The sequence below is a fragment of the Puma concolor genome, chromosome B1 (assembly GCF_028749965.1).
Source record: "Puma concolor isolate L17-30 chromosome B1, mPumCon1.1.hap2, whole genome shotgun sequence".
In the NCBI taxonomy this organism is placed as follows: domain Eukaryota; kingdom Metazoa; phylum Chordata; class Mammalia; order Carnivora; family Felidae; genus Puma; species Puma concolor.
In genome coordinates this window covers 23,048,194-23,075,631 of record NC_141670.1, presented here as the reverse complement: position 1 = coordinate 23,075,631, position 27,438 = coordinate 23,048,194, and the positions used below count along the sequence as shown (strand labels likewise).

The 27,438-nt window shown below is 36.9% G+C and overlaps 1 protein-coding gene across 8 annotated transcripts in view; it reads left to right on the top strand.

Moving 5' to 3' along the window:
- The window catches only part of TUSC3 (tumor suppressor candidate 3), a 305,682-nt gene that overhangs the window by 220,474 nt on the left and 57,770 nt on the right, over positions 1-27,438 (top strand). Inside the window, exon 7 of one of the 8 annotated variants that reach the window (XM_086703306.1) lies at positions 24,678-24,749. The exons of the other annotated variants lie outside the window; for them this stretch is intronic. Within the exon in view, the coding sequence (XP_086559432.1) occupies positions 24,678-24,734 (57 nt within the window). The 3' untranslated portion in view covers positions 24,735-24,749. Of the gene's footprint in view, positions 1-24,677; positions 24,750-27,438 lie in introns of those variants that run through there. 8 annotated transcript variants of the gene reach the window in all.

The window sequence follows — 27,438 nt, the reverse complement described above, 5'->3', positions numbered from 1 at the left end:
GTTGAAGACTACCAGGAGTGGAGTTGCAGAGAGTGGAGTTGAAGGTGCCCGTTTATGTGTATGATCCGTGCAAGTGTATCGCCCCTGTTTCTTAATTCAGAAAAGACCATTCTGCCCTTGGCTTCATATCGGTGCCCCCGCTAAAAATGAACGGTGTAACAGAGTGTTTGTAATGAGGTTGTGTGAGTCAAGAAGTCAACACTCCTGCAAGTTAAGAGAGAAAATGTAGCTGTGTTTCTGAAGTAATCGGCCTCACACACTTTAATGGTTTCAAAAAGGAGATTTGAAAATATTGTCAGCAGAAGTCCAAAAGAACAGACAGCTTTTGGATTTCTCGTTTTCTTAACTAAGCCTCTGTCCTTTGGTAATGAACTCTTAGGGAGAGATACAACATACTTGAGTCTACTAGTTCTTTTTTTGAAGCCGCAAACAGTTGTGCAAAGGAGGCAGCCTTGAAGCTATCTTGTTACTCTTTAATTTAGATCCCGGACGAGGCAGAACTGCCAAGATGCTTGCCGTTGACTCCCCACATGGTGACAACAGTCCCATTCGAGCTGCACGGCTTGCGCGCTTAGGGAAGGAAGTGTCTTTCTGATGTCTGCGAATTCAAGGACTTTGTAGAAGAAATAGCGGGGGACACTAGTGCAGCTGTAAACTTTAAAGAGACGTGTGACGTGAGCCTAATTAATTACAGAGTATAATATCCTGCTAATAGAGGTAAAACAAATACTACGTTCCGACTACCCTACACTATTCATTTCGTTCTCTGAGTTATTTTAAGTGAGAATTTCCCCTTCAAATTTAGCATACTTTAGTCTGCAAATGAGTGAGAGAAGCTGAAGTTTCAGTCTTGTTTTTAACACGTATGTATTTTATATTTGTCAGTGATGCTCAAAGTGACAGTTTTGGGCAGCCTCGTCTTCATTCAACAGAAGTTTAAAGAGGGTCTGCTGTGTGCCAGATACTGTCCTTGTCTGGCTGCTAAGTGAGCTTGGCGAGGCACTGCAAATTAAGTAGTGAACAAAACAGATTAATCTCCTAACCTCTGAAAGCTTTCATCTTAGTTGGGGGAAACAGACAAATGAAAAAGCAAGTATGTCAGGTGGTACTAAGTACTTCGAGAAAAATGAAGCAGAGCGCTTGGGGGTTGGGGAGAATGCTTTTTTCCATAGTGGTACGAGAAGGCCTGTCCCAAAAGAGGTCATTTGAGCACAGACCTGAATGAGGTGAGAGAGTGAACGAGCAGCAGCAGCAAATTGAAAGAACTTGAGGTGCGAACATGGTTCATGTTCTGTAGGAACAGCAAGGAAGCAGCGTGGCCTTGGCAGTGAGTGAAGGAGAGAGTGATACAGGAGATTAGCCCGATTGCCGGCCTCCAGGGGCGCGGGCAGCCGTGCGAGTGCGGGTCGGTGTGCGGAGGTCGCACGGCCCCATAAGCTGTGGGAGAGACTTTGGATTTTGATCTGAGTGGGAGGCTGTCTTGATGGGAGGATGTTAAGCAGAGGAGTGAGATGAACTGACATTTTTAAAGAATCACTTTTACAAAAAGACAGCCACAGAGCTTAGCTTTCATTAAGTTCATGGCGACTAATAAAGCGGTTCTTTGCTTACATACTGGTTCTCCATAGCACATATACTGCCCCTCTTCACCCAACACAGAAACGCATTTTGGAAGTGCAGGGAAATATTTTTGCTTTTATCGTGACTGACATTTAGAGACCAAGGATCAGAGAAGCAAAATGTTCTGCAATGTGTGGGATAATCACAATGAAAATCATCCCGCACCAAATGTGCCCCCATTCAGAAGAACACGGCCCAGGAGTAGTACCACGGTAAACATGAATGACAGTTGGAGGAGGTTTTCTTTCCTTTCTGTTCCCTTCCCTCCTTCCTCTTCCCCATCTCTATTCCTGTCACCCTCCATCTTTTCCTTTTTCTTCTGCAACAGATTTGGGATGTTTGGGAATAGAGAGAATAAGCGACCTTTGTTTCTGTGTGACTCAGCTTTATCATCGTAGATTTTTAGTTTTTCATCATCATAGACTTTGCAATGGGAAGGATCCTTAATCATGTACATTTTTAGGTAAAGAAACCAGAAATCGAACAGGTTACATGATTTGCCCAAAGCCGCATAGCGAGTTGGCATTCCATATTTTGTGGCTTTATTTGATCACTATGTTATTTACATTTTTGTGTTTTTATGATTCAGTTGTTCAAAGATCGTTTAAAATGTCCTGGAAGCATGATTTTTTTTTTCCTGACCTTTTTAAAGACAGGAGTTAGAGCCACAATCCACCAGGATAATTATTCCAAAGGAGAGCAGACACAGTATTTTGGTGATGAAAAGCAGTATTGCTGGAATATTTTCCTAGCTTTTTATGGTGAATGGAACTTTATGGTGGTGTAGATTTTTTTTTACATATATATTTTGAACAAAAATAAACTAAATTTTGAAGTATTCTAAACATAAATATTTAAGCGGTAAGACTTCTTAAATTATTGTTTTCTAAATTCAATACAGGGACACTTAGGTGGCTTAGTCAGTTAAGCTTCCACCTCTTGATTTTGATTCAGGTCATGATCAGGCAATTTGTGAGACCGACCCCCACATCAGGCTCTGTGCTGACCGTGTAGAGCCTGCTTGGGATTCTCTCTCTCCCTCTGCCCCTTCCCCTCTTGTGCTCGCGCTCTCTCTCAAAATAAATAAATAAATATTTAAATTAAAAAAAAAAAAGAAAGAAAAAATGTCCAATTCAGAAACTATTCCTTTTTGTGAAACCGTTTTTAGAAACCAAGATGAATATAATATGTGTTAAATCAGATTGTACCATATATGTGTTTATTAATTTACATAAATTTAGAAGAGTCTTTATGTAACCAGTTTTTTGTAACATGATAGAGCTACCGAACTGCCTTTAAAATAACTCTTGCCCGAGAAAACTTTCTCAGAAGATTGTATCCTAACCCCCTTGAGCATTACTCTGTGATAGATTGGAAGAAACAAGGTCTTCGTGCATCTCGTCTTTGTAGTACTGCTTTACTCCCATGGTGATGGCAGGTTGGGTTTTTCTTAGATATCTTAGAAATAGCTTCTCTTTCTGCTGCCGTTCCCTCTTTATGCTCTAAGTCTTATTTACAATCAGATAAAACTCCATATTCCCTTTTTCACTCATAAAGCTTGAATCCCTGTGATAGGACTCAACAGAGATCAAATTCAAGGCATCCATTTTCTTCTCTTTCCTTATATGTTGCTAATTTGTGGCTTAGATGCCAATTAAATGTACTCTTTTAGGGTGATCATACTGTACATGGTTGAGTCTCTCCCCAGTTTCAATAATGAGTCTAACAGAAACAGTGATCTTTTGTACCTGATTGAACTAGATTGTACTGTAGAGACAGCAGCGATATCTGCTACTTTCTCAGGACTCCTGATACAGCAGAGTATTGCATATCGCTCCCTGAATTTTCAGTAAATAATGACTGTGAAAGGTATATATTTGTGGTATGTCTTGATGTATGTTTATATATCTGCTGCTAGAGCCTGGAATATTATTCTTTGTATTTATTTTATCAGTAGGTCAGTTAAGGGAGCAAAGGGAAAGAGGAAAACATTATTTCTCATGAACAGCATTCTATTTTGAGGTAGTTTTCCCAGGAAATGGAACAAAGGTTTTTCGTAATATATAATCTAACAAAGACATTCTATTAGGTATTAAAATACTTACTCGTAAGTAGGCTAATTAAGAAAGTTAACTTTCAGACTTTCTTCACAACTTTGCATTTATGAGTCAAATATCACAGTCAAAACGTGAATACTTAAAAAGTGTTTGAAGTCAGAGTAGAAGCTTCCATTCTGAAATTATGTTTGCAGGAGTGGAGAAAAGATAATACTATAATGTTTTTATACATAGTATAGCCAATTTCGTGCTGCTTATATTAAAATGTACTCTATAGTAAAAGAAAGATCATAATACAGTGGTGATGAATATTTCATAACTTGAAAACAAAATCACAATTATGCCTGTGTACAGATGAAGTGTGAACCATATTGAACTCTTGATTATGCAAAAATGTGGTCATGAACATATTCTGAACATCATTCTACAGCAGTTTCAACGTTTTAGGAATCTAAAACACTTCTAGAGAAGTGTATATTAAGCAGTCAACTTTATTCTGCTCTTTATTCCACTATTTTGTCCTTTTGGAAGTAAACTCATGAAATGGATTCGGGCTTCCAGAGCAACATGAAAAACAATGATCACTAGAAGAATGCTAATTTTGGTCATTCAGTCATAGGAATTCTATAAATCATCATTTGCTAACTGTAAAAGAAGTAGATTTAATGAGTTTTAGACTCCCATTTTTTTTCTGAATACTGATTTTGTTTTCTTTTTGCATCATTAAGTCTCTCCAAGTTTTACCACACTGTTTAGTATCATATTAAAAAAAGTCTGTAAATATATAGAACTGGTGGTTGTAGTTGGGAGAGTCGTGGTGGGTAGACGAAATAGGTGAAGGGGATAAGAGGTACAGACTTCTAGTTATAAAATAAATCACGGGGATGAAAGGTACAGCATAGAAGATACAAAAATACTGTAAAAACTTTGTATAATAACAGATGGTAACTATATTACTGTGGTGAGCATTTGGTAATGAATGTAATTGTTGAATCACTGTTATACACCTGAAAATAATATATTAAATGTCAGCTACACTTACATTTCTCAAAAGTCTTTTGAACTAATCTAATTTTATATAAGATGGTATTAATCACTTTGGGATTCTGCTTCTGCTTTCATAGTGCCTATAAAGACTAAGTGAACTAGGTAATAGGTTAATGGAAATGCAGATACAACTGGAAAATGCTTTTGCCAAGTTACTCTCAAAAGCTTTAAGTTTAGGGTTTATGAAAATCTGAAATTAGGTTAAAGTTGTTGGGCTTCTGCTTCCTATCCTGAACTTCGGTGACAAGCACCGTAATGACAGTGTTGAATATAATACAAAAATGTGTAAGGTGAATGGCTTCTGTTATCTTTTTAAAACCTATACTTTTAGCAAGTAATTCTTGAACGTCTATTGTATCAAGCACCCTTAGCCACTGTAAATCAAAGAAAAATGGGTCTGTTTTCTCTCTTCGTATGCTCTCAGATGTACAGGGAAAACGACAATGACCATACAACTCAGTGGCAGACAGATGTAAGGCTGGACATGTTTTCATGGGAGCAAAGAGGTGGCAGCAGCTTACTGCCCAGATGCATCTTCAGGAGAAGAAGAAGGAGAAGTGGAAGGACCCAGACCTTTAAGTTGAACTAGGATTTTGACAAGCAGATAATTGTCTTCGTTTCCTAAAGCTCCTATAACAAAGTATACCACCAGCTAGGTAGATTAAAACAACAGAAATCTGTTCTCTCATATTTGGGAGTCCAAAGTATGAAATGAAGATGTTGGCAGCCTTGGTTTCTTTTGGAGGTTCCGAGAGAGAACCCCACCCCCACCACCCCTCCGCCACACACACACACCTCTCTTCCAGCTTCTGGGGATTTGTGGCAGTCCTTGGCGTTCCATGACCTAACTGTTTCACTCCAATCTCTGCCTCCACCTTCACAAGCACCTTCTCTGTGTTTCTGTCTCTTGCAGTGATACTCTCCTTGGATTTAGGACCCACCTTAATTCAGTATGATTTCAATCATAACTAATTACATGTGCAATGACCCTATTTTCAAATGATGTCACACTGAATTTCTAGGTGGGCATGAATTTTGGGAGTCACTGTTCAACCCCCACTACACTGGGCAAAGTAGCATCAAGTAAAGAAAATGCCTAAAGGCATAGAGGCATGAAAAGTTACTGGAAGGTTCAGGGTAATAAATTTAGAGGAAAGAGAGTAATTGAGTACCATTCAAGCGATGCTGCCACAGTTAATTGGCACAGGTTTGGAAAAGCCTTGTGGGCTACACGGAGATGTTCAGAAGACCATCTTCTGTAGGCATTGGGCTCCCAGGAGCCTATCAGCCTTTGGGCTGCACGGGCAGGTACGTGTTTTAGGAAAGTGACGTATGAAATCGTTGAAAGACTAGTTTGGAGATTGAGGCAACAGTTGAAGAAAAGTGTGGTGGTGACTATAGACTGATTATTACAGAACTTCATTGGTAGTAAAAAGAGGATTGCGATGATTTTCAGATTTGCTTGGGAGACAAGTTGATCATGTATGCCATAACTAGGATTTTGGGTGGGGATGGAAAGAACATTGATATTTTAGATATAGCATGTGGTTGAACAGTCAATTAGGAGTTATTTAGCAACGCTTTCTGTCTAGCATTATGCTGTGTACTTTGGAAATTAATATGCATAATCATGATCCTATTTCAAGAACTTTACAAACCATTTATAGTCATGAGACTAATAAAAGTGAGGTGGAAAACAATTCAAATCAGAGCATGACCAAATGTAAACTTAGTGGTTCTGATTTATAAATACTTGAGAGTTTCAGATTAGGAAAACATCTGTGTGGAGTGGAGTGCTATGAAAAGCTTCACTGAGAAAATGGTACTTAATTTAGATTTGATAAGTCATATTTAAGTTGGTTCAAAGAGGATTAGAAAACACTCAAAATGATAGGTGATCATATGTTAAGATGGGAAGGCAGAAATGAAAGTAGTTTGTGCTATATATACAGGAAAGATAGCCTCAGGGAGGCCAAACGTTAGATTGTATTAAGTTTGGAAAGGTACATTGCAGCCAACGTAATCTATCTTGGAAGGTCAAGGTAGGCAGATTCGTTACCTGTTTAGCTGACTGGTTAGTTTCCATTGAAAAGAGGGAGGTTTTTGTTTGTTTGTTTTGGTTTGGTTTTGGGGGTTTTTTTGGTGATGCTAACTTGACAGCTGGGTACAGTTCAGGTATTTTACTAGAGGGAGGAAAGCCAATCTGGAGCTTTTGCCCAAATCGAAGTATGAGATGATGAGAACAAGCATTACTAGAGAAGTTGGATTCTGTATATTTTGGCTACTCCCTGTATTTCCCAGTTCTCCTTTGGCATATTGAACTGGGTAGTCTGTCATCTTGGTGTTTTATGCCTTCATTTTCTTTTTCCTTCTGACTTATCCTTTATTGCCCTCATCAGAATCTAGTTCAAGGCAACTCACGTGAGCCATCTAAATACACCGTACCTAAGAGCACCGGAAAAGCGATGAGCCATGTGAACAAATGGGTGATGATGACAATGATGATGACGAATTACCTCTAATGTGTTAGGAGCTTACTGTGTTACCTCCTTCAGTCTGTGCAGTACTCTTACATGAAGTAGTCGCTATTATCTCCTAGTCGAAAGTGAGGAAACTGTGCTCAGAAAGACTAAGCAGCTCGGTCAAAGAGTTGCAGTGGAACCTAGATCTGGCCACCTGTGTAGCCTACATTCACAGTCACGATGATACTAGCACGGTGACTCACCTTTGTCTTGCTCCTGCTGCAGTCCGTTAAATTGATGGCTTGCAGATTCAGCTTCCCAAGTTACATCTCTTTTCTGGTCAAAGTCCCCTGTGACTTCTTCATGCCTCTGAAATTAAAATAAGGTATAGTTATCTCTGCCTTTTAGCCAAGGCCCCTCCAAATGTAGTGACAACCCACATTTCTAGCTTCATCTCTACTTCCTTCCTGGTATCCCTGTATAAGACTATTATTTCTCACCTTAGTGCTCCCCCGACCTGCCCTTTCTGGAAATGTTTCATTTTTCTGTGTTCTGTTGAAATTTTACTTTAGGTTTTATCTAGCTTTTGTGATACCTTCCAAGAAACATGTTGTTTGTCCATTCTTCCTCTTTTTATAGTGCTTTGTTTGCTACCACTTACCATTTAATTTTTGTTTGTTTTATAGTTTAGGTAATATATACTAACTTAAACTGGATTATAAACTTCTTGAATGCAAAAACTCAGTTTTTCTTATTTTTGTGTTATCTAGCACAGGACCTGGTAGTTTTTAAAACCTAGATACGATAGGGGCGCCTGGGTGGCGCAGTCAGTTAAGCGTCCGACTTCAGCCAGGTCACTATCTCGCGGTCCGGGAGTTCGAGCCCCACGTCAGGCTCTGGGCTGATGGCTCAGAGCCTGGAGCCTGTTTCCGATTCTGTGTCTCCCTCTCTCTCTGCCCCTCCCCCGTTCATGCTCTGTGTCTCTCTGTCCCAAAAATAAATAAACGTTGAAAAAAAAAAAAAATTAAAAACCTAGATACGATAAAAGAGTAAGGATGAAGTGAGTTCTGACCTAAAATGAGCCCTCATTCTATAGTCAGTGATCAGTTTGCTTTCTGGACAACTGGAGTAAAAGGATTTAAAATCAGCAGATTCATTGAATTACCCAGAAATGCCTATGGCAGAGCAAAAGCATTGCTGAGCTGATAAAGAAATTACTTCCGAAACTCTCAACTGTTGTTTTTCCAGTTACATTCTGGTTATTGGCTGCATAGATTCCCCAGGGTATTTGATAAAATGAAGATTGCAGAAAATGGGATGCAGAAGCAGACCTTTGTAGCATGATTCCCAGGTTATACTGGTTTTGTTTACCTGAGTGGAAGTGGAATTTCTACAGAAGCATCTCATATATTTAGAAAAATATACGAATCCTAAGTCGGCAGATTAGTTCATTTTCATGAAAAGAACACACCCGTATAACTACCACCAGATCAAGAACCGGAATGCAACCTGCATTCCAGAAGCCACTCCATACCCTTCTGTAATCACTAAGTTATCTACCACCTCAAGCTGCCCACCCTCCTGCCCAAGGCTTTCCTGAGTCTTCTGTACATTAAATTGAAGAACTTCTGCCCAAAGTCCAGCCTTGCTTCTGGTAATGTAGACATAACAAACATTATTCCCCAAACTACTACCTACTTTGTCTTCTTCCCCACTTTGTTGTCTTGTCTCCCCTCCCTACCAGTTGCCCTCCTTTGTAATAAGAGGCTATGAAAAATTTCTTCTGAAGAATTCATCTAAGATTTTCCTCTGTGTTTAACTTCTTAAGCTCTCAGGTTATATTTCCCCCCCTTCTCTTGTAGTATTCCATTGTTAGTCCAATACGCACAGAATATTCTGCCCTTTTTCTCAGATATTATTTGGACGATTGAGAGAATAAGCATAATTTCATAGTATATGTACCATTAATAATTTATTTTACTTTTTTCTAAACCAAAAGCATAGCTTAGGAAAGATGTTACTAGGTTTTAGACCCCCCCCCAAAAAAAAAAAGGTACATAGCTGTATTTTTAACTTGCTTTCAGCATCAATCAAAGACTGTTAATTTAGGAATTTATGATAGTTTAATATCCTCTTGAGAAAAATTTACCGTTGTTGATTTGTGCCTACGTGTCCAGGCCTGTTTTACTAAGCCAATTGAGACTGCAGAGTTTTATCTGAGTTCTGTTTACTTTACTCAACAAATATCTTTTAGCGAATGATAGAACCTTGATTATTTATATCCATAAGGATGTTACTAATTGCCAATATATTTTGTTTACTGAAGTAAGTTTTCCACTTAAAAATTTTTACTTGACAATTGGAGTTATTCTACTCTTTAAGAATCTGTCTTAAAATGTATACCTTTCTTCTCCTCCCAGTTTGATATAGTCAGATTTTCACTATATTTTTGGGAACTGAAAGGAAATCATAAACAGGAAACTAACTCTATGAATACATAATGTTATGATTTATTAAATAGAACATTGCAGTAGCTGCCATATGATATATTCCAGTTAAGAAGGATAAATTATAATTGCTCAGCTTTTAAGAGAAAAACCCTCCAAGTTGATTTGCACAGTTTCTGTAAATGATGTCACATTTTTATTTCTTAGAATCTTTGTGTCATTTATACTCCTTTTTGGAAGTGTCACCTATTTTTTTTTTTTTTTTTTTTTTTTTTTTTTTTTACAATACTGAAGACAATCACATAGTAACTTTTTTGAAAAGTAAGATTAGAAGGTCTTAAAGGACTTTTAAAGGTTATCTAATTCATTCTTCTGTCTTCAGATATGGTAAAAAAAAGTTTTTAAAGTCCCTTTGTTGAGAACACCCATGCTGTCAATTCTTTGAGCACAGTGCCTTCATATTATCATTTTTCTTTTTAAATTCCATAGCCTACCTTTCCATTCCAATTAAACTGCTCATTTGGGAACTAGTACTTGACGTCTCATCAAGACTTGTAACAATTCCAAAACCAAGATCTCAAACTTGAAATTATTCATTGAATTCAATTTCTTCTACTCTCTTATTTTTGCTTATTCTGATCTTTATTCCTTATCCATTTTGTTGGATCTCTCCTGTATTTTCCTATTCCGTGAGCCTCTTTAAAGGACTTAACTGTTCTCCTAAGGACACTAAAAGCGATCTTTCTTTAGAATCTCCAGGCTCTTTTTCTTCAACCGTATCCTCCTTACCAGTCTTCATTCCTGTTAAGCTCTAGTCTCTATTTGGCTGCTACCCATAAAATACTGTGTCCAATTATAAAGTTTTGTTTTCATTTAATGTATTCCACACTTGTTTGCTCCTAAAGTTTCTTATTACTACACCTGTATCCTAGTTTTCACACTCATTAGGCGATCTTCTTTCCTGTGTGAGATACCAAAAGAGTTGCCTGTGCCCTGGAAGTTACTTCCCTAGTTCACTTCAGCCTGGCACCTGTACCCACGAAAATCACACTTACCAAGCTCACCAGGTATTTCCATGTTGTTGAATTAGGTGGACGTTTTTCAGCCTTTTTTAAAATTTAATTTATCCTATAGCATTTGCAGGCAATTCTTATTTTTCTAGAATATTCTAAAACAATGGCAGGAAGTAATATTTTTGCCTTTCTTTAAAAGACCATGCTAGGGGCGCCTGGGTGGCGCAGTCGGTTAAGCATCCGACTTCAGCCAGGTCACGATCTCGTGGTCCGTGAGTTCGAGCCCCGCGTCAGGCTCTGGGCTGATGGCTCAGAGCCTGGAGCCTGTTTCCGATTCTGTGTCTCCCTCTCTCTCTGCCCCTCCCCCGTTCATGCTCTGTCTCTCTCTATCCCAAAATAAATAAACGTTGAAAAAAAAAAAATGAAAATAGTGTGTTTAAAAAAAAATAAATAAATAAAAGACCATGCTGCTCTTCACAGAATACAAAAATACTTTTTTGGTAAACAATTGAAAAGACTCAAATAATACAGAACTGTAGGGGTGCCTGGGTGGCTCAGTGGGTTAAGCATCCGAATGTGGCTCAGGTCATGATCTCACAGTTTGTGGGATCGAGCCCCACATCGGACTCTGTGCTGACAGCTTACAGCCCGCTTTGGATCCTCTGTCTCTCTCTTTGCCTCCCCTGCTCGTGCTCTCTTTCTTTCAAAAATAAATAAACATTAAAAAAAAATACAGAACTATATAAAAAAAATACAAGCCTCCTTTTCATTACTCTCCTATCAACTTGTAAAATTTGTTCTACAGGTAACTGGTTTACAGTTTTATATGGATCTTCCCAATTGCTTTTCTGTATATCTCCACTTGTAGAAAATATATACATATGTGTAATAGGTATAATTTGTGTTTATAAGCATTTAAAGTTAATAAAATAGGAGAAGACATTTGCAAACAATATATCTGATAAGGAGTTGATATCTAAAATTTATAAATAAATCCTACAACTCAGTAACAACAAAAATAATTAGAAAATAGGAAGAGGACCTAAATAGACTTTTTGCAAAGAAGACATACAGATGGCCAAGAAACACATGAAAAGATGCTCAGCACCACTAATCATCAGGGATATTTAAATCAGAACCACAATGACATACCGCCTCATACTTGTCAGAATGGCTGTTACCAAGACGACAAGAAATGACAAGTGTTCGTGAGGATGTAGAGAAAATGGAATCCTCCATACCCTGCCAGTGGGAATGTAAATTGAGAAAACCATTGTGAAAACCAGTGTGTAGGTTCTTTAAAAAGTTAAAACTAGAAATGCCTTGGAATCCAGATATTCTCCTTGCGCACATGTATCCAAAGAAAACAAAAACACTAATTCAAAAAGATACGCACCCTATGTTCACTGTAGGATTATTTCCAATAGCCAAGATAACGGAAGCAACCTAGGTGTTCGTCAGTAGCAGAATAGAGGAAGATGTGTATATACACAGTGGAATATCATTCAGCCATAAAAAAGAATGAAACCTTGCCTTTGTGACAACATCTGTGGACCTGTAGGGTATTATGCGAAGTGAAGTAAGTCAGAGAAATATGGATACCATATGGTTTCACCTATATGTGGAATCTAAAAACCAGAAACAGACTCACAGAGACAGAGAACAAACTAGTTGTTGCCAAAGGGGAAGGGGAGAGAGGAATAGGGTGAAACAGATGAAGGGGATTAAGAAATACAAACTTTTAATTATAAAATGAGTCTCACAGAGATACAGAGCACAGCATAGGGAATATGGTCAATAATACTGTAGTATTGTATGGTGACAGATAGTAACTAGACCTATTGTGATCATTTCATAATGTATGTATAAAAAATATCAAACACTATGTTGTACACCTAAAGCTAATACAATGTGTGCCAATTATAATTCAGTAAAAATAAACCATAAACAGAATATAGTTGTTGCTCATGCCCTAAACAACAAAAAAGTATTTTTAAGAGTAAAATCCAGACATTAAAAAAAAAAATGTTGCTATTTTTCAAAAGGAAGCTGACCATGAGAATTTCAACCATCAGAATCAACGATTCAAAGATGTTAAGAAAACTAGCAATTAATTTTTGTCATTTGGAACATGCATGATTTTGCCAGGAGTTCCATAACAAAGTACCCTAGATTAACATTTTGTGGTTTAAGCTACCCATTTTCTCAAAGTTCTAGAGGCCAGAAGTCTGAGATAAGGTCTCAGTGGGGAGTTTTTGGAGCCCTTTCCCTGTAGCTTATAAATGGCTTTCTTTTCTTTTCTTCCCTTCCCTTTGTCTTTAGGTGGTCCTCCCTCTGTTCATGTCTGTATCTTAATCTCCTCCGCTTAAAAGGGCATCAGTCATACTGGATGAGGGCTCACCCTAATGACCTCATGTTAACTTAACCTCTTTAAAGACCTTGTCTCCCAATACAGTCACGTTCTGAGGCTCTTGAGTTTAGCACTTTAACATAGGAACTTGGGGTCTAGTGACACAATTCAGCCCATAAGAGAGCATTACCATCATAAAAACATTTGTTAAAAAGTTTTCTCATAAAAACTTGTAGTCACTTATTCAAGCACTTGGTCTCATTTGGAAAGTGCTTAATGGACTACAAATTTCATGTTAATGTCTTGCAGATTAAAGGCACTTCCAGCGAAAGTGCGCCTTAAAGGAAAGTGGCTCTTCATTGAAGCTTTTAGCAGGTGTTCACGGTTAAGAGTAACTTTCAGTACTTCCACCTCGCTTGCTGAGTGCGGGATAGATATCCTCACTGGTGACATAAGGCATTTTGAGAAAGTGTACATCAAGTGCACAGTGCATCGTACAGAGTTCATATTCTGGGGGTTACCATTACTAACTATGTTCCGTTGTTGGGAGTATGACAACACAATTGTTGTTGTAGCCCTTTACCTCAAACACATTTATAAAGGTTTTGGAATAATCAACCTGTCAATTTATGTAAATAAAAAGTATTGCAAATACAGAATTCTTTTGTTTTGAAATTTTCATTTTTGAAACCCAAGTTTGTTGAAGGAAGTTATTATGCTGTCACCAAAGATAGAGGAATGAAACACGTAGCCATCTTAGATTCTTCAACCATAAAGCTATTTCATTACTTCAAATGTATACATTATAATACAGATACTATATGTTTAGTCATACCTGGTAAATTATAACTGCTGGAAATGCCTATCAGAGGCTTTAGAGTTGATAACAAACTGGTTCTTAAGTAACCATACTAATGAAAAGTTGTGAGATATCTTAAAGCATCTGGTATGAATCCAAAGCAGATATTTCAGTACTGAATAAATAAAAGCCTAGGTTATATTTCTTTCTTTAAAAAAAAAAAAAAATTTAATGTTTGTTTATGTGAGTGGGGGAGGGGCAGAGAGAGAGGGAGACACAGAATCTGAAACAGGTGCCAGACTTTGAGCTGTCAGCACAGAGCCCCATGAGGGGCTCGAACTCGGGAACAGCAAGATCATGACCTGAGCTGATGTTGGACCCTCAACAGACTGAGCTACCCAGGTGCCCCAGGTTATATTTCTTTCTTAGCGTGAACGGTAAACAGATAGTTTTTTGTTCTCTACCTGCTAACTATTCTTTCAGTATAATCACAGTTTTATTAATAATTTACGATAGTATGATGGACTCACTTTTTCTGCCTATTTTTTCCAAATAATATTTTTTTAAATAATACCTCCATTTTGTATTGATTTATATTTTGTATACAGAAAAGTGCAAAAGTTATAAATGTGTAATTTAAAACAAGTTTTGACTGTGCTTTCCCAATGGAGAATTTGTGAATGCCCTGTTCCTCCTCCTGTGTATTTCTGATAAAGGACAAATCTGAGGGATCTCTTACGAATTAGCCAGTTAAAAAAGAAAAGAAAAAGCATACAGTTAAAAGAGAAGTACTCTTAGCGTTTACAGTAGGTATACTTAACAGGATCACACTCAGTAAGTGAAAGTAAATTTTGATATTTGCAAGCTAATATAAGTGTTTTAAATCTATAAAGAAAGTGTCAGTGTTTTAAAAATAGAAGTCTATACTACAAAACTGATTTATGTATAAAAATGGATTAAGTGGGGATGCCTGGGTCTGACTTTGGCTCAGGTCATGATCTCGCGGTCTGTGAGTTCGAGCCCCGCGTTGGGCTCTGTGCTAAAGCTCGGAGCCTGCAGCCTGTTTCAGATTCTGTATCTCCCTCTTTTTCTCTCCTCCCCTGCTCATGCTCTGTCTCTCTCTTCTCAAAAATAAATAACCTTGGGGCGCCTGGGTGGCGCAGTCGGTTAAGCGTCCAACTTCAGCCAGGTCACGATCCGGGAGTTCGAGCCCCGCGTCAGGCTCTGGGCTGATGGCTCAGAGCCTGGAGCCTGTTTCTGATTCTGTGTCTCCCTCTCTCTCTGCCCCTCCCCCGTTCATGCTCTGTCTCTCTCTGTCCCAAAAATAAATAAACGTTAATAAACAAATAAATAAATAACCTTAAAAAAATTTTTTTAAATGGATTAAGTGCATACAAGTAATGCATTAATTACTAATGATGGAATGCACTTTTGAAATCGCCAATGAAATACTACTTTTTAGATTTTATGGTTATAGTGCATACTAATAACCACCAAATATTTGTTAAAAATCTAATTAGCTTTTTAAAAAATGCTTACTTTGAGATTATTATTTAATGAACTCACTATAAATCTAAAAACAGTAAACCCTTGTTTAATTAATTTTAAATGACATTCACTGTAGTTGTTTAAATCATCACTCTTTTTCTCTGAGATTTCTATAGATCAGAGTTTAACTGTTCTTCTTGCCAGTTTGAGGAATTTAACTTCAGTGTTAGCTTCATTTGAGACATTAAAAAAACAAAACAGGAAATTGTCAATAGATGTTCTAGGTTTTTATTTTAAATTCCTGAATACACTAAATATACAGATTCTTATAATCATTTTACTCTAAGGTTTTAATGTATTTTATATTTAGACTGTTTTAAAATATGTCAAAGTATTTGATGACGTTCTTTTTTTTTAAAGTAATGTTTTCTGTTTGTATCCTATAAATAATATATCCTTTTTCCTGAAATAGATAGGATTCTGGACTTAAAATTCACGTGAACAACACTAAAATTATAGGTAATAAATATTATAGTTTGAGAGCAATAAATATTACCCCAAGCAATATTCTTGGGGAAAAATCTATTAAAAGATGGGGAATTTGAGTTTGCCTTAAAATCAAGGTGACTTTTGGTTAACCAGTAAATAATAATAAATAAATGAATAAAACTCATTCCTTGGTGCTTTAGGAATCTGTAGAGAGGTGGAAATGAGGATAGTATTTTTAGGGGCTGGGATCAGATTTTGTTTACTAAAACATGATTTTATTTATGGAGGAGGTAGAAGGGAAGGCGGTGGCGGGGGGGGGGGGCGGGGGGATGTGAGAGAGAGAGAACAAGAGAGAAATAATGTGAGAAAAATTGTGTGTGATCTGCCTATCTCCAGACCCCTTCCCAGTAAGATCAGGTAAACGATTTTGTTTCCCATCCTCTGTTGATCTCCTTATTACATTCCACCAGTTCAAAATTATCTCCCAATATCTGTAACTCATCTTAACGTAAAATACACTGAACTAGGGATCCTGTTTGCAGTTAGCCATTTTCGGGGTTTTTCTCTTCCAGTTTATATACAGTAATTTCGCCTTTTATGTTTCACTGAAAGGCACTGTACACATAGCTAAATTGATAACCAAAACTATAGAGTCCTTACTAAATGCCATGCAACTTAGTAGCTACTTTTACTAATTTATGATGTTCAATCCTGTGGCATTTCTCAATAAGAAAGATATATTATTCCCATTTACAAAGGAGGTAACTCCAGCACAGATTTCAAATCTTGGTCTAGTAAATCTTCAGTGCTAAGCACAGTGGTCTTGCTCTCTTTGGCCTGTGTAATTACATATCTCTTTGTGCACATACACTCTTTCCTTTTGAGCCAAAGTACTTTCTTTTGTATTTACTTGTTTTTCTCATTTTATGAGGTATAGTATCTTTTACTCTTAAGTACTGAATAGGCATTTGTTGTATTGACGGACTGATTGACTCAAAGGTATCTGGCTCATATTGCCCAGGCCTCTCAGCAGTTTTAAAATTTCAAAGGTCTGTGAGCAATACACTGATCAAAGTGGTGATTTTGGAAGATTTATCTAGAAGTGAGAGATTAGAGAGGAAAGATTAGAAAGCCCATAATCCAAGCATGATATGATAAGCATTCAGACAGAATCAGTTGTGTCAAAGTAATAGATAAATGGCAAATATAGAATAGGAAGTATTCACTGGCTTTGTGATTCATGTAGGCACAGATGTTGAAGTTGAAACGGAGATCAGAAGAGTGGTTGTATTACTCGGAGAAGCTTCGAAGTCTGGCAAAGATAAATTAGTTTGTGTGGAGAATATTGACATTTATTTGACTATATTTTAAAGTGTTAGGGAATTCAAGTGGGATTACTCAAATAAATATATACAACTCATAGTTAATAAAAGGTGAAAATATAGACGTGACTGGAAAGAGGTCTCATACAGAACTGCTGGATTTAAAAGTATGAATCATTTAAGAGAAAAAAGGAGAATAGAATAGTGTAACATATCTCTTTTGTAATTAAAGTAGGTTTACCATTTTAGTGACCTCTTTATTTTAATAAACTCATATAACTGAATCTGTAGACTTTGTTTTAAATTCCTATTTCCACAAATGAATGTAAATGTCCTATGCATGTATCATTATAAATACTAGAATGTATATATTTACCATGAATTTTGAACTACATTTTTACTACCCGTTCATTCTATCATTTATAGTTGCAGATTCCTCTTACATAAAAACACAAAGGAAATAAGAAATACTCTTCTTTCTTCAAAATATATCCAGGTTCAGATCACTTCTTAAACACCTGCCATCAACCTTCTTTAAATTATCAACGTTTTATGTCTGGATTAGTCTAGTAACCTCTCTCTGGTCTCTGCTTCTGTCCTTGCTCCATTATAGTCTGTTCTCAGCATAGATCATGTTACTCTTCTGCTCAGAACCTTCCTATTACGGCTTCCCACAGAACTCACAGTGGAATCTAAGTCCTTGCCAACCCACGGACCTTCCTTGAACACATTTCTACCTTAAGGCTTTTGCTCTGACCATTTGTCCTTTGCCTGATTGGTATGGCTAACTACGGTCCTTAGTGTACGATTTATTTTATATTACTTATACATTGTTTCTTGTCTATCTCCCTCCAGTTTCCTGTTTCCAGTTTCCTACCCCCCCCCCCCCCATGACTGTAAGCCCTTGAGGCCAGGGATATTTGCTCCGTTAACTCTTTTACTTCAAGTGCCTAGAAATGTACCTATCACATGTTAGATATTCAGTAAATACTGGCAGAATACAAGAACAGTAATAGCTAACACTTCACGCTTACTGTTATACCTTTTAAAAAGCTTTAAATTTTTACAACAACCTAGTTTTATAGGTGAAGAAACTGACCCCATAGGTTGATTAAATAACATGCCCAATCCCTCAAACTCGAATTCAAACCTAACAGCCTGGTTTGGAACCATTGCTCCCAACAATTAGAGTGTGGTACTTCTATCGAAGATTATTGTGGTTGGTGCTATAAGGTTTTTATAGTAGAACATGAAGTTGTATAGCAGCTTGTTCTATGCAAAATACTTCTTACATAACTGAATTCACATTGATAGTACACTGAGTAAAGACGAATGTTGATCATTTGTAGCCTTCAAATAGTAAGTTGAAGGAAATGGAAAATTAAACCAAGCATTTAATGTCTCATTTGGCAGATTAGCACGTTCAGCCAGTAACATCCGTCATCAGTTAAACCCATTCTCAAGGCCTGCAAAGCCATGTTACTGTCAAATGTGTTATATGGGCCTAATACCTGAATCCTTATCAGTCTCATTTTCATTTCTTGGACAGGTTTCATTTATCATACCTTTGTACTATATTTCATATCAAATGTCAAGATAGAGTCTCTGATGTCAAAGATTTAGAGGCAGTGATTTCCCAGTTTCACTCATCAAAATGCAGTGGTCCTAGACATATGGAGAAAATGGATGACACTGGACTTTTAAAGCAATTGGGAAACTTCAGAGAAAGTGTCGTTATTAAGACAATTTAAGTTCCAAGGATATAAACCAAAGCTTTCTGAAGAACGAGACTAGAAGAACTGTCATAGCAGGTAGTCCAGCGTGATGTAATGGGACTCAGACTCAGCAATATTTTGCTCAGACTGCAATCAGTGAGGCAGCAACATGAATAAATACAAAGTACAAATAATGATCCGAGGATGATTTAACAGAGATGTGCTAAAAGATTCATTATTAAGGAATAATTGTCTGGCCACCCAAAGCATTTGTCATCCACGTAAATATGCTTACATGTATAGAATTATCAAAGAATGATCTATCTTGGGAGTACTAAGAATGGAGATGTGGACATCCATTTTCATAGACACATGAAAAAAAGCAGAGAAGTCTAAGAAACTTTGCTTCAAAAGAGTGATTATTGTTTATTTTTTGTTTAAATGCCTTTTATAGACTTTGCTTGGTAATAACCCCCTTTTTTATCACATAATATAGTGTTGTAAGTAACAAAAAATGATCCGTGCTAGAAAAATAAATTACAGAGAAGTTAAATTGCTTTCTTAGGGGAAAGCATTCAATTTCTTGGCAAAACTGGAACAGGGCACAGAGAAGCTCTCTTCCTAATACATGTCTTAGACCAGTCACAGGGCCAAAATATTTGGTGATAAAAATGAGTGATTTTGTTTTTAACACAGAGTAAGATGTAAAATGTAAGCTACATTAGTTGTTTTTTTTTTTATTGTTGTTGTTCTTGCATTTTGGATTACTTTAATAATAATGACTTGGGAGTATTTATCTTCTTTATTGGTTGCTTATTTTTGAGGATAAAAAGACAAAAAACCATACATTTTGATCATACTTCGCATATATACCTGATTTGATGGAACTACCAAAGCTTTTACATTGTAGATTTACGTATTCATTATATCTCACATTAAAAGCTATCCAGTTGGATTTTAAAATGCTGAAGATTCTAACAGATAACTTCTTTTGAACATTTTATTTAGTTACAAAAGAAAATTCTTTGAGAATAATTATACTAAGCGTTTCAAGTTTTCTTTTGTTACTGAATGAAATGAAAACCGTAGTAAGCTGAGAAATGTGTCGTCAACAAAATATTAATTCCTAAAATTACTTAGAAGTGACAGGATCTTTAAAATTTGTGCCATATGCTTGGAAGAAACAGTCTTACTATATTTTTATTCTCTCAACATTTTGAAAGTACAAATGAGAGGTTTATCTCATTGGTCATATCATCAGTTCTGTTCAAAAAGTAAAAGGTGCCTTTCCCAACATCATTTATCCCCAGTTGCTCTCACTAGTGTCTGGGGCTTAGGGTTGTTTTATGTTTACCCTAGTTTTCCAGCCCCGCATTCTATGTTCTCATTGGTCGACCTTCTAAGAAGGGGCAATTATAATGAACTATTGCAGCATATTCTCCTTAGGATTTCCTTAGTATTGGGTTGACTGCTTTTTTTTTTTTTATTCTGTTTTGTTGTTACTTTCTGCCCCGCCCCCACCCTGCTACCTTACAGTATATGAACTACCGTCTCATTGACTCTATAAATTCAGGTCAAGTTCATAATGGGAGAGATTTGTCTACTCTGCTATCAGAGCCCACAACTCTGTGGAGAAGGGTTTGAGTAGGACCAAGCACACCCTTTGTAGCCTTAGGCCACAGTTATTCTAAAACTGTCAACTTTTCTTAAGACCCCAGTTAGGAGGTGCTAGCCCACCGTTTGGTTTTAACAGGCTCACTTTCTGCCTCCCCGTAACTTTTACCCTGTGTTGTTTAGTGTTCTAGAAAATATCCCATAATACCGGACGATTGAAATCTGAGTTTAGACTTGTGCTGTGGTAACATCTGTTGGTCACCTACCTGACAAGCATCAGGTAGTTTTCCTGTTGCTTGAGTCCAGTTTGTAGCCAGCACCCTTGTTACGGGCTCGCATCCCTAGAGCTAAATGACTACGTTTGAAACAGCAATTCCTTATTGTTTGCAGAAACAAAACCCCTTCCTACTCGTAAGATGTTTTCTGTGGATATGCAGCAACTCTTTTATTACCTGAAACCAAACTTCTCACTAGTAAGATTTTTTTTTCTCCATACCTAGCCTTTTTGACAACTTTTTTTTTTTTTTTTTAATTTTTTTTTTTTCAACGTTTTTTTTTATTTATTTATGGGACAGACAGAGACAGAGCATGAACGGGGGAGGGGCAGAGAGAGAGGGAGACACAGAATCGGAAACAGGCTCCAGGCTCCGAGCCATCAGCCCAGAGCCTGACGCGGGGCTCGAACTCACGGACCGTGAGATCGTGAGATCGTGACCTGGCTGAAGTCGGACGCTTAACCGACTGCGCCACCCAGGCGCCCCTGACAACTTTTAAAGAATTACGCATTCCCTTCTTCCTATACAGCCTCTTACAAAATGTAGATGTATAGAAATGGCCTTCAGCTCATGAACGGTGCAAACTTCTGGTACTACCAGAGGCCTGTTTACTGTATTACAATCTCCACATAGGAAGTCTGAGAATCTGTTTTATTAAACAGACATCCCAGGTGAGTGTCATGCACACGCCTTTTGAGAATCGCTGACCGACATTAAAGAGATCAGGCTTTTTGATATGCAAATAAACAAAAATTGAAGAGATTCTTTTTTGCAATATGGCTGGGGCAGGTATGGGTTTCACACTCCACGACTGGTCACGCAGTAAGTTCGACTGAAACAGGGCTGAAAGATGCCCTAAAATTCCAGTTAATGAGAGAGTGGTAGCTTCTTGCTAACAGCTGTCAGATTCAATACTTTGAGAGGCAAACAGATTCATCACTGTTTACATGAACAGTACATGTAACAGAAGAGTACATGTAACAGAACATGTTACATGTTTTATGTCTGTTGTAATTATTTTTTAGTTTAGACCAAATATTTAATGAAGTACTTAGGAATTTCAAGCATGAGGTAAGTGTAGCCTCTGGAGAAATCAAACACAGTGGCATTCTTTACCACCTAGATGTAGATAATACCTATTTATATCTCTTCTTTCAGGCAAATCCAGAAGGACTCAGCTTAGCTATTCTATGATCTGTATCATATCTGTCACATGGTGGAGCAGCCTAGCAAAAACTAGTGCTACCTTAGAAAAGTTGATGTAGGCTGATGACGAAAAAGACAATCCCTAAGGAAAAGTTTAGAAATGTGTAACTATCAAAAAATCGGGCAGTCTTGTATTCCAATGTCAGAGTGATAAGTACCTTGGGATTTCAGTTTGTTTTGTATGGTAACAGTGGTGACCCAGGATACTTCCTTTTGCCGTTAGCTAAACAGAGCTCTGTCTGCCTTCCTACCTGCCTTCCTTATCTCATGCTTTGTTTTTACTAGAGACTCAATTAATTGCTTCCATCTCAAGCAGGATTATAGTATATCATGCAGGGAAGATCATAGGACGCCTTTAAGTATTTTTGTTAAGGTACAGTATCTTATTTAGTGTTAAAATTAATGGTTCAAAAGATTCCTTTCCTGGGAATTAATATTCCCATAAAGAAACTGAAAAAGAAATACCAAAGATCATTCCATTATCATATTCTGTGTACCTTAGCACACAAAGGAGACTCAGGATGAGGATATCATTACTGCAGTCCAACTAACATACACATTTGGAAATACCATCTCATTTACTTAGAACGACATACTAAAAAAATGGTTGATTCTATCATACACAAAAAAATGGGCCCCTCATTCTACATAGGATTTGATCAGGAAAGCATTGTTTCTTCTACTGCAAACTCTTAAATAGCCAAGATTAATTTCATAGACAAAAATTTTAAATTAGTGAGGCAGTTCTTTTGACTTCTTGGAAGTGCTGTCAAAGAAAATGCAATATTTTCATCCTATTTTGTTATGTTGATAATAAATTGGGCTTCCATGTTTTTTTTTTTTTTTTTTTTTTTTTTTTTTTTTTTTTTTTTTTTTTTGCTAACGCAATTCTTTTTTTGCAAAGAGTAAGAATCATATACTAGGCAATTGAGAGTCTATTACTTAAAAGATTTTCTTAAATTTTAAGTGTCTGTTGTCCTGGTACTAGGAAGTACTACATAAGGGACTAAAAAAGGCTATAAGGATTCACAAAGGTAATTTTTCACAATATGTGCAAGAAGTGGGGAAAAAAGTGGACGGAAAGGAAATTTACACGCCATTTGAGTCAAACTGCTTGAAAATACTGGGCAGAAAAAATTCACCTAAGATGCTAAAAGATAATCCCTGCACTGTTTCTTCTAGAAGTTGACAAGTTCTGGGTTCATGATGCAGTCACGTATTTTAATTTTTTTTTAATGTTTATTTTTGAGAGAGAAACAGAGAGAGAGAGACCGGGGAGACACGGAATCCAAAGCAGGCTCCAGGCACTGAGCTGTCAGCACAGAGCTCGATGTGGGGCTCGAGCTCAAGTGGCAAGATCATGACCTAGGCTGAAGTCAGACCCTTAACTGCCTGAGCCACCCAGGTGCCCCTGCAATCATGTATTTTAAAGTGAAAGGACCAAAAGCACTTTTGGGATTTGACCTTGAACTGAGACACCTTGCCATTTGGGTAACACTCAACAATATCAAATCTTCACTTCATGCATTTGCCATTTTCTTGGTGTCTTAGTGATTCTTTTACAATAAATTACATTTTTAAAAATGATCAGAGTTTAAAACCACTTATATCTCTCTAGGATTGGTTTAAGTACACTTTCGGTTTTTTTCCCCAACAAGGAACTTACAGGCCAAAGCAGATAGATAATCCATGAATAAGGGAGAAATAACAACTAATTTGATTCCTATGTATTATTGTATTTGAAAGAGTTATTTCCTGGCTTAGATATGTTAGTGAAGAACTTTTTGTTTTCTGCTTATGTTAATATTTGGTTTTGCTCCAAAGCCCATTTAACTGAAACAGTCTTTGTTCAGTTTCATCAAACAGGTTGGTTGTTTAGAGCTTGCTTTTGCTCCAAGGCAAATAATTTTAATATCAGCTTGGAAGTTTAAAAAAAGTAATTAGTCACTGACAGAACTTAACCCAGACATTATCTGCTAATTGACTACCGATAGGCATAACTCAATGGCCACTGTGTTCATTTGTGAGTCATAACTGAGAGTGGAATTTTGAAATTTTGAAATAATTAATGGTAATAATAATGATAGATAATATTTATTGAGTGCTTACTGGGTTTCAGGCCTATTCACGTGTATTTCACGTGTATTACCTAATTCACCTCTCACATTTTGTTTTTTCAACTCAAATAGTTGTTTCCAGTTGAACAGTTTGAGGCTTAGAGTAATTTTGTTCAAGGTCACACCTGTGGCAGATCCAGGATAGGGATTCCACTCAGGCATTTTGATTGAAATGTGTCTTTCAGTGTCTTTGTTTTATAGATTAGGAAACTGAGACCCAAATGATTGAATTGACCAAGATTAACAACTAGCTTTTAATATCTATTCAGTTCATCAGCACTAGAAACCTAGACCCTTGACTCTAAGTTCAGTGTACTTTTCATCACACTAGCTTCCTTCTCCGGCAACAAACTGTTGGTCCATACTAGCCAATTGCTGCCAAAATATTTCAGTGTATAACAGGACCCTGTAATGATTATTCAAAACCAACACAGTTTTAGATATTGAAAGAGCAGAATGACTGATGTCATTTTCCCAAGAATTGTGGAAAGGTTAAGTGAAATGAGATTCCTTTAATCTACTGACCTATACTATATTTAGCTTAATTTCTGTTTTCTTTTCTGAAACGGTTAGATAAGAGGTATTAGAACCATTGTATTAAAACATACTAATTTTTCTTTTTTTTTTAATTTTTTTAACGTTTTTATTATTGACAGAGAGACACAGAGCATGAGCAGGGGAGGGGTAGAGAGAGGGGGAGACACAGAATCTGAAGCAGGCTCCAGGCTCAGAGCTGTCAGCACAGAGCCCGATGCAGGGCTCGAACTCACCAACCATGAGATCATGACCTGAACCGAAGTCAGTCGCTTAACCTACTGAGCCACTCAGGCACCCCTTAATTTTTATTTTCAAGTATGTTGCTTGGAATTAAGATGAGTCCTATTCATATATATTATTTATTTATATTACGCTATGCAAAATTCAAATCATCTAATTTTTCTTCTGAATAAAGTGGCCTTTAAGTAAGTGATATCAAGGTAATGAACTTCCTGATACAGTATTTTTTATGAACTAGTCTTTAATTTTGGTTTATATAAAGTGTTCAATGGACTGGACAAGTGAAGAATATTTATATTCATGGTTTGCTAAAACATTTGATCTCTGTAGAAAAACTCTACAGAGTAGAGTAGATCTCTGTAGATATGTATCCAGTATCTGAGACCATGCTGATTTTCTTCTTGAGTAGCATTCTGTAAATGCATTGTGCTTATAAATATGTTTAATATATATTCAGGATGAAATTACCATTAGTTACTAATATTTCCCCTATCAGAATTAGTAAAAAATCAGAAAAGGAAGTGATGTAAATTAATACCATGCTAAAGCTGCAGAGAAACATTACTTGATGTTTCTTCTTTGAGAGGATCTTAAAAGTATGTGCATTAAATACAATATTTTAAGACCAGTTTAAAAATCATGCACCTTAGCTCATTTTTAATTGGATTAAGTCATTACTTTGGGTGGCACCATAAATGAAACATAACTATTTTCTTGGAGGGAGGAAGGGGGAGAAGAAGTGGGTGAGGGAAAGAGAATTCCAAACAGGCTCCTTGCCCAGTGTGGGGAAGGGGGTGTTGCTCATTCCCACACCCGTGAGATCACTACTTGAGCTGAAGTCAAGGGTCTGAGGCTCAACCAACTGAGTCACCCAGGCACCCCATGAAAGATAACTATTTCTAAGGTCAGTGCATAAGACCTTTGGAATGTTGATTTGTGCTTTTATTTTTGTGTTTGCTTTTATGGCTTTTAGTGTGTGCTAATAATCTCTGTTTTACTTTGGTAGACAAATTGTGTTCTCACAATTAAATGTGTAAGTCATGAAAATATAGTTTTTTGGGCTTTTGGTTTTCTGTTTTATTATGCTGGGTCTTCATTGCCTGCGTTGATACCTGGTATGTAATAATTGCTCAGTAAAAATTTATCAAATGAATTCTCCTTTATTGAATCCTGAAGTCTTTTGTAGTATCTGGGTTTGAAGTGATTTTAATGACTAAAGAGATGGATAAAAGTCATATGTTAGTACAGGTTCCTGAATATCATCTTTTTAAATGATCAGTTCAACATACTGAATTTTCCTATAAAAATAAAATGATTTCTGAATGGTATTTAGGCATGTTTGTCTAATGTTTAAAAGATTCAATTACTTTGGAATAAAGACCTTAAAATGATTTGTCCTTGATTATATTTGATTATGTACTGTAAAGAAAGCCAGATGCTATGCAGGTTACTTACCCTGACATTATCTTATTTAATTTTTAGGCCTATATTTTGGGAAATGTCTTCCTATTCCTATTAAAGATGTGAAGTTCAGTAATTTTTTCAGGATAACATAGCTAGCAAGTAGCAGATTCAAGACTATCCCTAAGCCTTTACTCTGTCCTGCCTCATGTATACAAGAAGTAAGCCTGCAAGTATTATAGGTCTGATATAGTGAAGTAAGTCTCTAAGGACCAACAGTAGATTTTCTAAATCTGGCTGTATTTTTTAATTAGGTAGAAGTATGTAGATTCTTTGGCATTGTGATTAGAAGTGGAAAATAGATTACATGATATATTTTTCTCACACATTTAAGAAAGAATTGAACGGTTCTGAATAGGATAATGATATAGATTCTTGTTAGTTTTAGCAGGATTAATCTGGCTGGCAAATAGATTATAGGGTAGAGGCAGGGAGAAGGAAGAAACTGTTGCAATAATCTAGATGAGAGATGGTGACTGCTTAGACCAGACAATAAGTCCTGGACTTAATCTTTGGGCGCTTTTGCCAATGCTTCATGGAAGTAGTTACAAGTGGTTGAATTTGGAATGGATTTTGAAAGTAAAGTCAATGGTATTTTCTGTATGATTGAAGATAGAGGAAGAGAGGGAGGAGAAAAGAATGAACTAAGATGATTCCAAGTTTTGGCCGAAACAACTGGGAAAATCATGTTGCTGATCTGGGATAGATAGGGAAGCACATCAATTTTTGTTTGGACCATTTTAAGTTTTGGGCTTCCAAGTGGAATATATTAGTGAAAACTATCAGACTACCAAGTGAAGATGGCTATGTACAAGAGCAATGTAAAAGTCTGACGTACTGAGCCGGAGATATAAATGTGGGAATCATCAGTATAAAAATGGTAATTATTAAGGCATTGGGTTGAATAAGAACACTAGGGAAGGTTGAGTATAGAGAACAGACCACAGTCTATGGAGCTCTGAGATTCTCCCAAGTTTAGTTCAGATAATGAGATGGAAGAACCAAGGAGCATGAGGAAGTGGAGCCAGTGAACTAGAAAAATCAAAAGTGGCATCCTAGATGCAAAAATTTTCAACAAGATATTAGCAAACTAAATTCAACCATACATTAAAAGGATCATTTACCACAATCAAGTGGGATTTATCCCAGGATGCAAGGTGCAGCTCAATGTTCAAAATC